Source organism: Rhineura floridana, chromosome 3 (assembly GCF_030035675.1).
Source record: "Rhineura floridana isolate rRhiFlo1 chromosome 3, rRhiFlo1.hap2, whole genome shotgun sequence".
Classification (NCBI taxonomy): domain Eukaryota; kingdom Metazoa; phylum Chordata; class Lepidosauria; order Squamata; family Rhineuridae; genus Rhineura; species Rhineura floridana.
In genome coordinates, this window is record NC_084482.1 from 109,332,019 (window position 1) to 109,345,607 (window position 13,589).

The 13,589-nt window shown below is 41.8% G+C and overlaps 1 protein-coding gene across 3 annotated transcripts in view; it reads right to left on the reverse strand.

Moving 5' to 3' along the window:
• The window catches only part of ADAMTS2 (ADAM metallopeptidase with thrombospondin type 1 motif 2), a 460,134-nt gene that overhangs the window by 84,390 nt on the left and 362,155 nt on the right, over positions 1-13,589 (reverse strand). For all 3 annotated transcript variants that reach the window (XM_061617298.1, XM_061617297.1, XM_061617299.1), the window contains 2 exons: positions 5,505-5,637; positions 2,089-2,202 (listed from right to left, as the gene is read on the reverse strand). In XM_061617298.1, coding sequence (XP_061473282.1) covers positions 2,089-2,202; positions 5,505-5,637 — 247 coding nt within the window. The remainder of the gene's footprint in view (positions 1-2,088; positions 2,203-5,504; positions 5,638-13,589) is intronic.

The following is a 13,589-nucleotide window of genomic DNA, read 5'->3' on the forward strand; positions in this document are numbered from 1 at the left end:
GACATGCAGTTGAGGCCACGGTAGCCTTGGGTCGTCTGCTGTGGTCAGACATGGAGGGCAAGGCCCTCAGTGGCAGGCATGTGAGGACATGCAGTCGAGGCCTCGGTAGCCTTGGGTTGTCTGCTGTGGTCGGACATGGAGGGCAAGGCCCTCAGTGGCAGACATGCTTGGACATGCAGTTCGGGAGGCAACGATGCCATCCTCCTGATGGACCTGCAGAGGGGTCTGCATGAGATTCTTATCGGGTGTGGGGTAAAGGGAGACTAAGCAGAGGCTTGTCCCCCTTTTGTGGCAAAGAAGTGCGGGAAAAGGTTTAAAGGGAAAGGGCAGCTAGGTGACACCTTTAGGCACCTTTGGGGGCGATTGGCGGTCCGGGGGCCTGCAGCTCAGGGCTATACGGCCCGGGGGGCAGAACACGGGCCGCCTTTGGGGCCAACGTGCCTCATCCGCTCGGAGTTTCACGGCTCCGGGGGGCGGTGATGCGGGTTGGACCCCCTACACATCTTCTGGGTGTGGCCTGAGCTGGGGGTCTGGCACAGGGCAGCCCCGGGCTCAGGCAAGGTTTGGTCGCCCTATGGCTGCAAGCAGGCTTTGCCTGGATCATCAGAATGCTCCCGCACTTGATTTCCCCTCTGCAGGTTCATTATTCTAATTGATTCCGTTTAATAAAGTGGCCCATGATTTAACCCAATGAATGGTGTTTGTGTTTTATTTCGGCAATAGGCCGCAAATAGAAAAGCCCTGCAAGGTCAGACCTCACATCTTGTTATTCCAGCAATTTAAACTAGTTTTGTATACTTTATTCTGTGATATCTGGCCTACATGTAACCCTTTCTTCACTGTACTTAGTGTACTTAGATTTTTTTAAAGAATAATAATTCAGTGATTTTTAACATGCATATTTTGTGCTGTACAGCAACAATTAAAAAAAAATTAAATCCCCAGAGAGAGGTGATTTTCATCACTGCATTATTATTTTTGTCCTTATTAGGCTCATTACTTCTGTTTATTTGTTCTTGTCAAGAGCTTTAGTAAACTATCGGGCTTTTTATTAGACCATCTGCATAACTGCTAATTGTTTTATTTTAAAGCATAAAAAAGAAGCTTTAGTTCCAGAAGCACTGTCGTCTTGTTAATTTGTTCAATAAAATGTTATTTAAATGTACAGTTTCATTTTACAATGAGGGCTATAAACACATTAATTTATAGGTGTTCAGGTGGAAAGAAAAACAGACATGATAAACATAAACAGTTATTCTCAAATGAACTAGAAGGTTATGAGGGCCAATTCAAACCACGCAACAGCAGTATGGAAGCAATCCCAGTGTGTGGCACTGATGTACCATAGCTTGGGCCATCTACCTGAGCCAAAGTTCAGTGTTACCTTTAGCATCAGGACCATTGTGCCCAAATCTCTGCAGTGCTCTGCATTTGTAGCATCGGTGGGGGGGGGGGGAATGACCTGTGTCCTTCCTTTTTGTATTTACTTTTCAAACTTGTTCTCTCACAGCTTGTGCTGTGACCCTTCTGGTGTGTGTGTTCCCCAAACTGCATGCACTCCACTCCATTGTCTGTTTATCATCACTTTTATACACACCGTTAAAATAAATATTCTAAATTACTTTTGGATGAAATCTATATTCAAATGCCACCACTCTCTCTGGCGCTCCTAGTTATTTAGGAAACTAACAGAAGAACGTAAGAAGAGCCTGCTGAGTCCAGTACTCTGTTCTCACAGTGGCTAACCATATGTCCATGGGAAGCCCACAAGCAGGAGCTGAGCGCAAGAGCACTCTCTGCACCTATAATTTCCACCCATATTTCATTCAGAGCTTGGAAAAGTTACTTTTTTGAACTACAACTCCCATCAGCCCAATCCAGTGGCCATGCTGGTGGGGCTGATGGGAGTTGCAGTTCAAAAAAGTAACTTTTCCAAGCTCTGATTTTGGTTCCTATTATGTTTCTAATGCCAAACATAATCTCTCAGGACATCAGAGGAGACTACAGTGTTTTGCCACTTCCTTTCCTTCTTCTTATGCATCCTTCTTCACGTCACACAGTAAGCTGACATAATATATAATCTCTTACCTTTCCAGGAGCACACATGGTTCCATCCAATGGAGGTCCTTTCTTTGTTTTGCAGAAATAAGGGTTATCGGGATGACTACACCATAGCTGTTTGCACGGATCAAAAGTACGGAACTAGAATGAAAGGATGAATGCTCATAAGTTGCTCCTTGATTCTTTTCTTTTTTTTAACATAACACTCGTAAAGTAAAGGCTTTGTTGGCATATACAACACATTACACTAGATTAGCCTTGAACCTATGACAGCATAAGTGAGGGTTACTAGATTCTGGTCAGACAGAAGGGGTGGTGAAAATCATGGACTGCACTGCATTGTAGGCTTTCAGAAGCTACAGTGGATCCAGAAGTACTCTAGTGCTGCATACCAGAGTGTACAGAGGAGCTGTATGAAAGTCATAAAACTGTCAATCATCACCAACTCAGTGCTATCTGTAATCATCTGAAATGAATCCAGTCAGCTTCTTGGTGCCCCATGTCCTCTGCTAGCACTGCATAAATATTAAGTACTGAGACTACATGCTGTACAGTATTTATTCATTTATTTTAAAATATCTAAACCACCCTTTGTTCATCAGATTCTAGAGTGGTGTACAATAATAACAAATATTCTATAATAATAAACAATATAATGTCCAATCTGCTACTGGGCCAAGTTCAAGATGTTGGTACAAACATAAAAGGCCCTATACTGCTCAGGACCAGGTTACTTGAGAGACAGTCTTATCCCTTTCATACCCAATAGCTCACTGTAGTCTGCTGCTCATTCAAGTTCTAAAGATATCAGACGTCAGCTCCACAGTAACACAGAGCAGGGCTTTCAGTGTGACCACCCTTGTTCTGTGTAAGAGCATTCCTGTTGAGATACGACAGGTGCCCGCTATCTACACTTTCCGGAAGCAACTGTAGACATTTTTGTTCTGATGGGCTTTTGCAACTAGATGACTGGGTCTCTGCCATGAGTGTCTATTTTGCATTGTTTTTGTATGGACTTGTTTTAAATATATCTGCTGTTTTTTATGTTTTAAACTTTTGTGTTGTTTTTATTGTACATCGCCTTGAGAGGACTGTGTAGAAGACAATTAGTAAATTATTATTATTGACAACAACCTTCAAACAACAATTGACAAGCAACAAGAATAAAAGGCTATTAAGCGGAACAGATGCCACAAAAACTAGTTGGATGAAAAAGAGAGGGTGTAATCAGAACCCCAATGTAATATTTTGCTCAGTACTGTACTGGAATTATGAGGATGGGTCCATTCTGATGGCTCTTGCAATGGAGAGAATCCTGCTACTAAGCACAGACTTGGACTGTAGATCAGTGGGAGTATCTGTAGCAGGTCAATCACAGTAGATTGCCGGCAAAGAGGAGAACCAGAAGTATGAAGATTATCCATGTGTAGGCACAAGAAAGAAAAGATCTTCTGTTCTTAAAGCCAGGGAAACATAGTGTTCACAATACACATCACCACAGATGTGGTTTTAATTCCAGCTCTCCTTGCATATACACACAAAAAAGTAGACCACACCAGCTGGAAGTTGTTTGTGTTTTACTTTAGTCCTCACTGTAGGAGACACACATCAGGGTCAGGGATGGTGGTAAATCTTTACCAGGTGTTCTAAAGACCACACCACCAAGGAGATGGGCTGGGCTTAACTAGGTTCAAACTTTCTGGTTTTTTATGTGCACATGATAAAAGGAATGCATTTGTCAATTGTCACACGAAAACATATGAAAGCAATCTGCTTTGCTCTATGTAAATTAGCAAATATAAACACAATTCCTAAAAATGGCCTTATGTGTGCAATAAAGCCGAAACAGACAAGCAAGTGATAACAGCAAGATGTGTATAGTCTGAAGCTTTGCCTGTTCATCATCATGTTTGATGTTCATCATTCTGTACCCCAGGACTAAGAAATTCAGAATGTAATCCATAGTTTTTGTATCATTAATTTAGTAACCACAACCCTCTATTTAACATTTAGAGGTTGGTGACAAAAAGGAGCTGGGGACATGCTTGTTCCTTTTAAAGCAGATTCATTTTTAATGTATTTTATACAGGCTTTAAAAAAGTGTTGCCTGTTTTAAGCCTTCAGTGATAGGATCGGTTGGAGATCCTTCTCCATGTGGGGTCAGTGCCCATGCCTGCAAGAATCCCCTTAGGGCTGTTTTCCCCCTCCTTCCCTGGTGAGCATGGAGGTTGCACAATAAAGTCCAACAATGGGAGATGAGTGTGTGCAATTTCCATATATCTGATGTAAATCGCCCAGAGACTGTTGGGTGTGAGGTGACCAACAAATTAATTAATTATATCCTCCATCCAGCCCTCACACTCCACTCAGTCAACTAAATATTTAAACTAAATACATGTATGGCTATACTATATCCATCCAGATCTGGCAGCATATTATATTCCTCATCAAGCTCATTATAATCCACATAAAGCTAATGCTTTTTGGGAAGAGAACAAGAGACACATGGATATATCAGTGACAGTCAATGTGCCATTGCTGATAATTATCTAGCAACACCAGGGCTTCTCTGTTCTCTTTTATGCGTAGCTGCACTCTTGTGAATTATTCATGCAGATGCGAACACTTACTGTTTATATTTTTGATGGAGCCTAGATTTTGAGGAGGACAGTGACTACTGGAAGGGCTGGGAAGCGGAGTACAGAAATTTTATATGGCTGGGGGGGAAAAGTTCTGTAGAAAGCATCATGTATCTCACATGGAGTGTGCATCCCATCCAGGCACTAATATCAGGGAAGACAATCAAAATGAGACCCACACAGGAGCTGGCTGAAGCTAGTCTTTTTCTTATTGTTTAACACCTGTGATTGTGCACAATGGGGTTGGGGGCAGAGGAGGCATGCGCAGGGTTCCATTCCTGAACTGAAAGCAGATCATAATAGCACTAAGTTAAGTCATCTTGGCAAAAGTTTTTACACCTGGAAATGCTGAATGGAACACGGCAGGGACTGGCATTTGCACCCCTTAAGAAGCCCGGAGGCTGTATATTTATGTTTGTACACATGACAGGGCATCTCTGTGTATGCATGTAGTGCTACACCATAATAAGAGAGAACAGAAGTCTCCATACAAGTGAGGTTTGGAATCTGGTCTGGGTGTTACAGAGTGATGTACTGATACTCCCTCTTACCTTATTCATTCAGTTTTTTTAAAAAAACCCTAATAACATTAGAGCATCATAATTTCTAAAATTTCAATTTCAAAAGCAGGTTGTTTACAAGATGCCTGCAATGGCTCATAGTTTGCTATTCTGCTTTCTTTTCTGTTAATCAAACACGTTCCCCTTCTTCTGAGGCTCTGTTTTAATGGTCCTTTAAAAACATTTCAGGGACAGCTGCAAAAGGCCCTGGACAAGGTACAGCAAAATGTGGTTAAGTACTCACAGCTGTGCACATCATGTAGCCCAAACCAAAATCAAATCGGCACTGCTCGTTCATGGAGTAGTGGATTCCTGGCAGCTGAGGAAGGGAAGGCCAGTCGTGGTCAAACGGGTCATCACGCAAACAATCGTAGGAGCTGTGATGGGCAACAATCATAGGCACAGATGGGAATGTGAGATTTTTACACCATTTGAGGTTTCAGTTCATATTTATTCCAAGCAAAATAAAGTGCAGGCTTTCTCAAAAATGAGTTCACAAAGCACAGTTAATACCTAAGTTACACTGAACATGGCATTCATTATAGTAAACTTGCTTCTCTGTCCATTTTTAGGGCTCCAAGTTAGAGGGTGGTTTATATTCTAACATATACCCCAAAGGGACCATCTAAACGAATTTTTAAAAGTAGCTGAAAGTAGGGATGAGTTAATTTCCTTTGGTATAATAATCATTATTATTGTTTGATATTGGAGTATCTGTTTGAGATACCATTTTGATGCTATTTTCCCCTTTCTTTTAAAAATTATTAAAATGATTGTTATAATTGCCATTTCATTATGTTGGGTAACATTTGATCTTCTTGGTTGTATCAATCTGTTGTCTCAGGCTGGTTACTTTTTTTTACTGTTGCCTGCTAAAACTGTAATAAAGGATGTGTTTAAAAACAAAGTAGTGATAAGGCCAAAAGCTTTAATTACATTTCCATTTGAGAAATTTGTGCCAGCGCTGTGTCTTTTAAGTGAAACTTTAGCAAGAAAGGTCAGTGCAATCATCCAAGAATATCGATTGCTGAGCTTCACAAATAAATGATTCTGTGCCTGAGCCCAGGAGTACATGCATATCAGAAGACGGTGCTCTTTGTGGCCTTTGCCATCTTAAACATACTGAGGTCTGTTTCATTTTTACATTTCCACATTCTCTCTCTCTCCCTCTCTCTCTCTTTGCTTCCTTTCCTAGAATGTGCCAAATTAGGATGCAGCCCTGTACCTGAGATCTGTTGGCTATGCCAACAGAATGGCTGAAATGAGGTAGTTGTAGATGGTGCTGGGGAATAGCACACATATGCCATATTTTATACCCCTAGCCCCAAATCTGGCACAAAGAATTTCCATCCCATCGACATAAACAGCAGGGGGAGAGTCCCATGCTGATGATTGTTCCACCCACATCACCATGATACAGCAAACAATATGGTTTAACTCAGCACCTCGTCACAGCACACCAGCAACACAGGGAAACAGGAATGGAGTGACTAGAGCATGTGGCATGAGGCTATGAAACTTTGGTGAAGGGAAACTGGGAGATAGGTCGCTTTGTATGCAACAGCCTGGCCTCACAACACACATGAGGACCTGAGCACATTGCTAATACTTCTAATGCCTAGAACCTCACCTTAGGACTTCAGACAGAAACACCCAGTGGCTGAAGGTGTTCCTAGCATGGAGCAGATGCCATAAGGGACGCTGCACCTGCTATCCTACTGTCTGCCAAGCCAAAGTCCAAGGCTGCTGAGGTTATTGGTCAGCAAACCCAGACATGAGGATCTTCCCTTTGACATTGCAACATGTGTTGTTTCTTGGGAGTAGTAGATAAAAATCCCTTTCTCGTGCCTTGGTATGATTTGGCCTCAGCTGCCCTCAGAATGGAACCCTGCTGGAGGGGGGGGGGAAGCCAGGAGGCTTGATGGGCTCTGGTATAGTAGCTCCTGCTCTCTCTGCTCACTCAGGTTCGCTGAACTGGGAGAGTGCCGGACTCTCAGAGTACACAAAAGGGATGGGTGCTGCTGCTGCTAGGGTTTTCAGCCAGTTAGTTGGGGGGGGAAGGTAAGAAACAGAGAGATGAGGGAGGGAGGGAAGGGCAAGTGGCCCTGCTAGAATGCTACCTGCCAGGCAGTAGTCACATGGGTTATCAGGGGGAGGAGTGGGCAAAAAGGCTGGCTGGTCGACAAGGGTAGGGATGGGTGAATCTGACCATTTCAATTTTTCATTTTTCCAATCTTAAGTTTAGTTCTCTACATTTCCATAGTTTGAGATTTTTTTTAAAAAAGTCCTCATGAAAATTCATCAGCATTTCTATGCAAATTTCTCCTAATATACATATTTTTGCAAGCAATTTCTCCTAATATACGCATCTTTGCAAAGCAATTTCCCTAATACAAGGGATTTTTGTGTGTCATTTCCAGCAGTATATGCATTTATATGTACACTTGACCCTGGTATGTGCATTTTTTGGCACATTACGTGGCTGGAAAATCCCGAGAAGAATGCATTTTGAAGGATAGCTGTTTGGGTTTATGTATTGTTTCAAAAGTGTGAATTAGGTAGGTTTGCCTTTAAATGCAAACTTAATTGAATTTCTCTCCCACCTATCTGCAGGGACCAGGCTATTGGTCTACACAACCCTCCTGCTGATGAGCTCACATGTGCCTTCTCTGCTTTTCCTAGCGAGGGTTTGCATCCTAAATCTCAGTTGTCCTGAAAGGTGGAGCATAAATCTTTTAACACATACAAATTTGAGCCAGGTGCCTCCAGCATGTCAAGCAAGCTGTTTCAGTCCACTAGGGCCCCTGTGCTCATCACCTTGGGGGTGGAGATGGGGGCATGGGAGACAAATGCCCCATGATGTGCTAACCAGTGCTGTGGGTCAGTGGCTAGCGAACTGTTCTATGGTGTTTGCAATGTAGGTTTGAGTCCTGGGATCTGCCTCACTTTTGCCCCTCACATCATGGTGTCCCCACCCCCATCCCCAAGAATGCAAAAGGTGAACAGGGGCACCTCTCCTTAAAGGGCCTTGAACTCCCATCATCTGCTTCCCAGACCTGTGCCCTATATGTAGTGACCTACTGGAGGATGCTGTTGTCAGTGTATATCTGTGGCTGCTTGTGCTGCATGTCCTGGACATTCCCCTTTGCCGCTTGTTGAAAGAGTTTTTTTCTTTCCTGGCTGAATCTTGCCAAAGAGAGGGAAGTGGGCAGATGCCAGGTCCCAGCTGGGAGAGTCCTCATCAGAGGAAGATCAAGAGGCTCCTGGTGAGAATAGGGCAGCAGGCCCCCAGCCCTGAGAGCTATGTAGTTGTTGTGTTGTGTGGGCTCTTCTTCCTCTCTTTTATGTGTCGTGTACATAAAACAGTGGGTGTGAGGAGCATCAGGGAATTCAGACCTCTGCCTGTAGGGCTTGGCTGCGCTTGGGTGGTTCCTGGATGTGCCATGGGAACTGATGGGGGAGCTCTGGCCTTTTCTTGCACATTGTGTATGTTATGATGCAGGGTGGTGTTCCCATGATTGTGAATTCATTGTCTCCCTCTGTAAGTGGGTGGGTGAATGGCATGGGGGCATCGGCATGGTCTCTGATTGGTGGGCATTGGCATTGGCATAGTTTCTGCCATGCTGCGCTATTTTAGTGTTCTGTCTTTCCATCTTTCTTCTTTCTACTCCTAGGCTGAGCACACTTTGGCAGCTGTTCCACCAGTGGGGATGGGGGAGAAATGTAATAAGGTTCACACTGAAATCTATCAAATTTGCACTTTCCAAAACAATATGAGAACTGAAACACAGCCCTCCTTCAAAATGTGCACTTATCCAAATTTTGCAATGCACACCGTTCAGTGTTTACAAAAATGCATGTATTAGGGGAAAGTGTGCAAACAATTGAATATATAGTGAAAATAACATACAGAATGCACTGTATTAGGAGAGATTACTTGTAAAAATGTGTACATTAGTCAAAACTGCATCCAAAAATATGTTCATGAAGGAGAGACTTGCACTAAAATTTTCACGAGGATTTTTTTAAAAAAAATGGAAATTGCTGCAGAAATGTGGAAAGCTGATTTTAAGATTGGAAAGATGAGAAACAAAAAACTGAAACTGACAGCTCCTTTCATACCTATCCACCAGCATAGTGGTAGCACACCCTCCCTCTGTTTAATGTGAGTATAGTATAGTCATAGGGATGGGGAACCTGTGGCCCTCAGATGCTGCTGGACTCTATCTCCTATCCCTGACCATTGGCCATGCTGCCTGAGGCTGATGGGAGATGGAGTCCAACAACATCTGGAAGGCCACAAGTTCCCTAACCTTGTTTTGTCACAACAATAGTTAACAATGTTCTTATTACTGAAAAACAAAAATGCCCTCCATGTTGTTGTAAATAAAACTAGGACATCAATTAGTGAAAATGGCACATCCACTGCAAAGTTCTGTTTTGTTCTTTAGTTCTATTAGCTTCTAGGAGGAGTAAAGAGAAGGGAACAGAGAAGGGAAGTTAAGGGAAATACCTAATGGAGTTTTTTTTTTAAAGGAAGACCTCAGGAGAAAAATGTACTACAAGGTGACTTACAAAGCATGAAGTCAATAAGACCTCCTCAAAACAAGCACCTAACAATTTCAACCTTGACAAGGAGAATAAACTCATGAAAAAGTAGGCAATAATATAGTAAAAGAAAAATGATAGTGTATTTCCTGAAAAGCTAGTTTCTGCAAATGACTCGGGTATATTTTTCAAAAGGCCAGGGCATGGGGAAGAGTGAAGTATGCCTTCTGCCTCACTGATCTCTCCTGTACATGCTCACCTCTGTACCTGCCTTAGCTTTACAAGGCAAACATGGGGTTTGGAACTCCATTTTCTTCATAGCATATAGCTTCACCATGAGCATGAGCATGGTCCTTTCTGCAGATCTTCATAAACGTAGAGGGAAGGGGGCATGATAAGAAGAGACACTTGTTGAGATGCGTGGTCCCTGGTCAGGAAGAGCTTCATAGCTCAACATGAATCCTGACAAGTCACAGACATATTGTTGGTGAATATCTAAGGGCAACTGTAGCCAGGAATGCACCTTCACGGCTTAAACTGGTGAGCTGTCTGTGCCTCCTCGACTTCACTGTTCATGAGACAATAACCCCCCATTTCAGTTGCTGTGATATGTTATATGTAGATCTGCTCTTCAAGATGGTCTAGAAGCTGCAGCAGTGCCATTGATGAACAGGTGTTGGCTACAGGGAACATGTATTGGCCATTCTGCATTTTGTTATTAAGCCTGGTCTAATGTGTTGAGCGAAAGGAGATTCAAAAGGAGAGTCTGGAGTTGTACGATGCACACAATAGGGACATGAAATGTGAGAAGCATGAACCAGGGAAAGCTAGAAATTGTCAAGCAAGAAATGGAACGTATCAACATTACAATACTTGGTGTGAGGGAATTAAAATGGACGGGAATGGGACATTTTCAATCAGGCAACTACAAAATATTTTATGCAGTAAATGAGAAATTAAAAAGAAACAGTGTTGCTTTAATAGTGAGATGTAGCAAAAGCAATTAGGAGCTACAACGCAAGGTCTGAGTGAGTGATATCAATAAGATTAAATGGGAAACCTATTAACATAACCATCATCCAAGTCTACGCTACAATGACAAAAGCAGAGGAAAAGAAATTGGAGAGATTTTACACAGAAGTACAGGAAGAAATTGATCACACACCAAAACAAGATGTGCTAATGGTCATGGGGGACTGGAATGCAAAAGTAGGGAACAGAGAACACCTAGGAATTGTGGGAAAATGGGGCTAAGGAGACATAAATGAAGCAGGAGAAAGAGTTAGTGAATTCTATGAAGCCAATAATTTGTTTCTTGCGAACACATTTTTGAGCAACCAAAAAGATGACTGTATACATGGACATCACCAAATGGTCAATATAGGAATCAAATTAATTATATAGTTGGAAGCATAAGATGGAGAAGTTCCATACTTTCTGCAAAAACAAGACTGGAAGCAGACTGGTGTACAGATCATGAACTGGTAATATCGAAAATCAGAGTAAAGCTAAAGAACAACAACAAAGCAATCATAATGCCAAAATACCATTTAAATAACATCTCAGAACAATATAAAGATCAAATAAGGAACAGGTTTGAGGCTTTAAACTTAGTTGACAGAGAACCAGAAGCACTATGGAGTGAAGTCAGAGACATTATCAGGGAAGAATGCAAAAAGACAATACCTCTAGTTAAAAAGAGAGAATGACCTCAATGGTTGACTGAAGGAACTCTTAAAAGGTTAAAGAGTGAGGGAAAGCAAAAGCAAAAGGAGACAGAAACACGGTCAGAACCCAAATGCAACAATACCACGAGGGGACAAAGAGAACTATTACAATAGTTATTGTATAGAAATAGAAGAGGACAACAAAAAGGGAAGAACAAAAGATTAGAGAAATGAAAGGAAAATTTAAACCAAGAGTAGGAATGCTGAATAATCAACAGGGGAACACAATGACTGACCGAGATAAAATAAAAGGAAGATGCAAGCCATACACTGAAGAACTCTGTGAAAGAGATGCCAGGATGACAGATTCATTCATGGAGGAACTGTATGATGAAGAACCAGAAATTTTAGAATGTGAGGTGAAAGCTGCTCTTAAAATACTTGGAAGAAACAAATCACCAGGAATAGATGGCATACCAATAGAGTTGCTACAAGCTACTGAGACTGAATCTGTCCAAAGTTTGACTAAAATCTGTCAAGAAATATGGAAAACTAAACAATAGCCCACAGACTGGAAGCATTCCATATACATCCCAATTCCAAAGAAATGGGATCCCAGGGAATGGAGTAATTATCAAACTATTGCCTTAATATCCCATGCAAGTAAAGTAATGCTCAAGATTCTACAACAAAAGCTCTTACCATATATGGAGTGAGAAATGCCAGACGTCCAAGCTGGATTTAGAAAAGGAAAAGATACCAGAGATCATATCGCAAACATACTGGATAATGGAACGGAGCAAGGAATTTCAGAAGAAAATCACCCTATGCTTTATACATTACAGCAAAGCTTTTGATTGTGTAGATCATGAAAAACTATAGAATGCTTTAAAAGAAATGGGGGTGCCACAGCATCTGGTCGTCCTGATGCGCAACCTATACACTGGACAAGAGGCTACTGTAAGGACAGAATATGGAGAAACCAATTGGTTCCCAGCCGGAAAGGGTGTGAGACAGGGGTGTATTTTATCACCATATTTGTTTAATCTATACGCAGAACATATCATATGGAAAGCGGGATTGGACCAAGATGAAGGAGGTGTGAAAATTGGAGGGAGAAATATCAATAATTTAAGATATGCAGACAATACAATACTACTAGCAGAAACCAGTAATGATTTGAAACAAATGCTGATGAAAGTGAAAGAGGAAAGCACAAGAGTAGGACTACAGCTGAACGTCAAAAAGACTAAAGTAATTACAACAAAGATTTATGTAACTTTAACGTTGACAATGAGGACATTGAATTTATCAAGGATTATCAATACCTTGGCACAGTTATTAACGAAAATGGAGACAATGGTCAAGAAATCAGACAAAAGCTAGGACTGGGGAGGGCAGCTATGAGAAAACTAGAAAAGGTCCTCAAATGCAAAGATGTATCACTGAACACTAAAGTCAGGATCATTCAGACCATGGTATTCCCGATCTCTATGTATGGATGTGAAAGTTGGACAGTGAAAAAAGCGGATAAGAGAAAAATCAACTCATTTGAAAAGCGGTGCTGGAGGAGAGCTTTGCGCGTACCATGGACTGCAAAAAAGACAAATAATTGGGTGTTAGAACAAATTAAACCAGAACTGTCACTAGAAGCTAAAATGATGAAACTGAGGTTATCATACTTTGGACACATCATGAGAAGACATGATTCACTAGAAAAAACAATAATGCTGGGAAAAACAGAAGGAGTAGAAAAAGAGGAAGACCAAACAAGGGATGGATTGATTCCATAAAGGAAGCCACAGACCTGAACTTACAAGATCTGAACAGGGTGGTACATGACAGATGCTCTTGGAGGTCACTGATTCATAGGGTCGCCATATGTCGTAATCGACTTGAAGGCATATAACAACAACAATAACATGTTGATTACGACCTTTAAAGTCCTAAATGTCCTAGGCTCAGCACACCTAGGAGAGCACCTCCTTCCATATGAACCCGTTCATCTGTTGAGATCTGCCAACAAAATCTTGCTCCAGATTCATTCTACATTAAGTGAAGTCTACGACATTGTGAAATCTGTACCACCAGCTTATGCTTCAGAGCCATCTTGA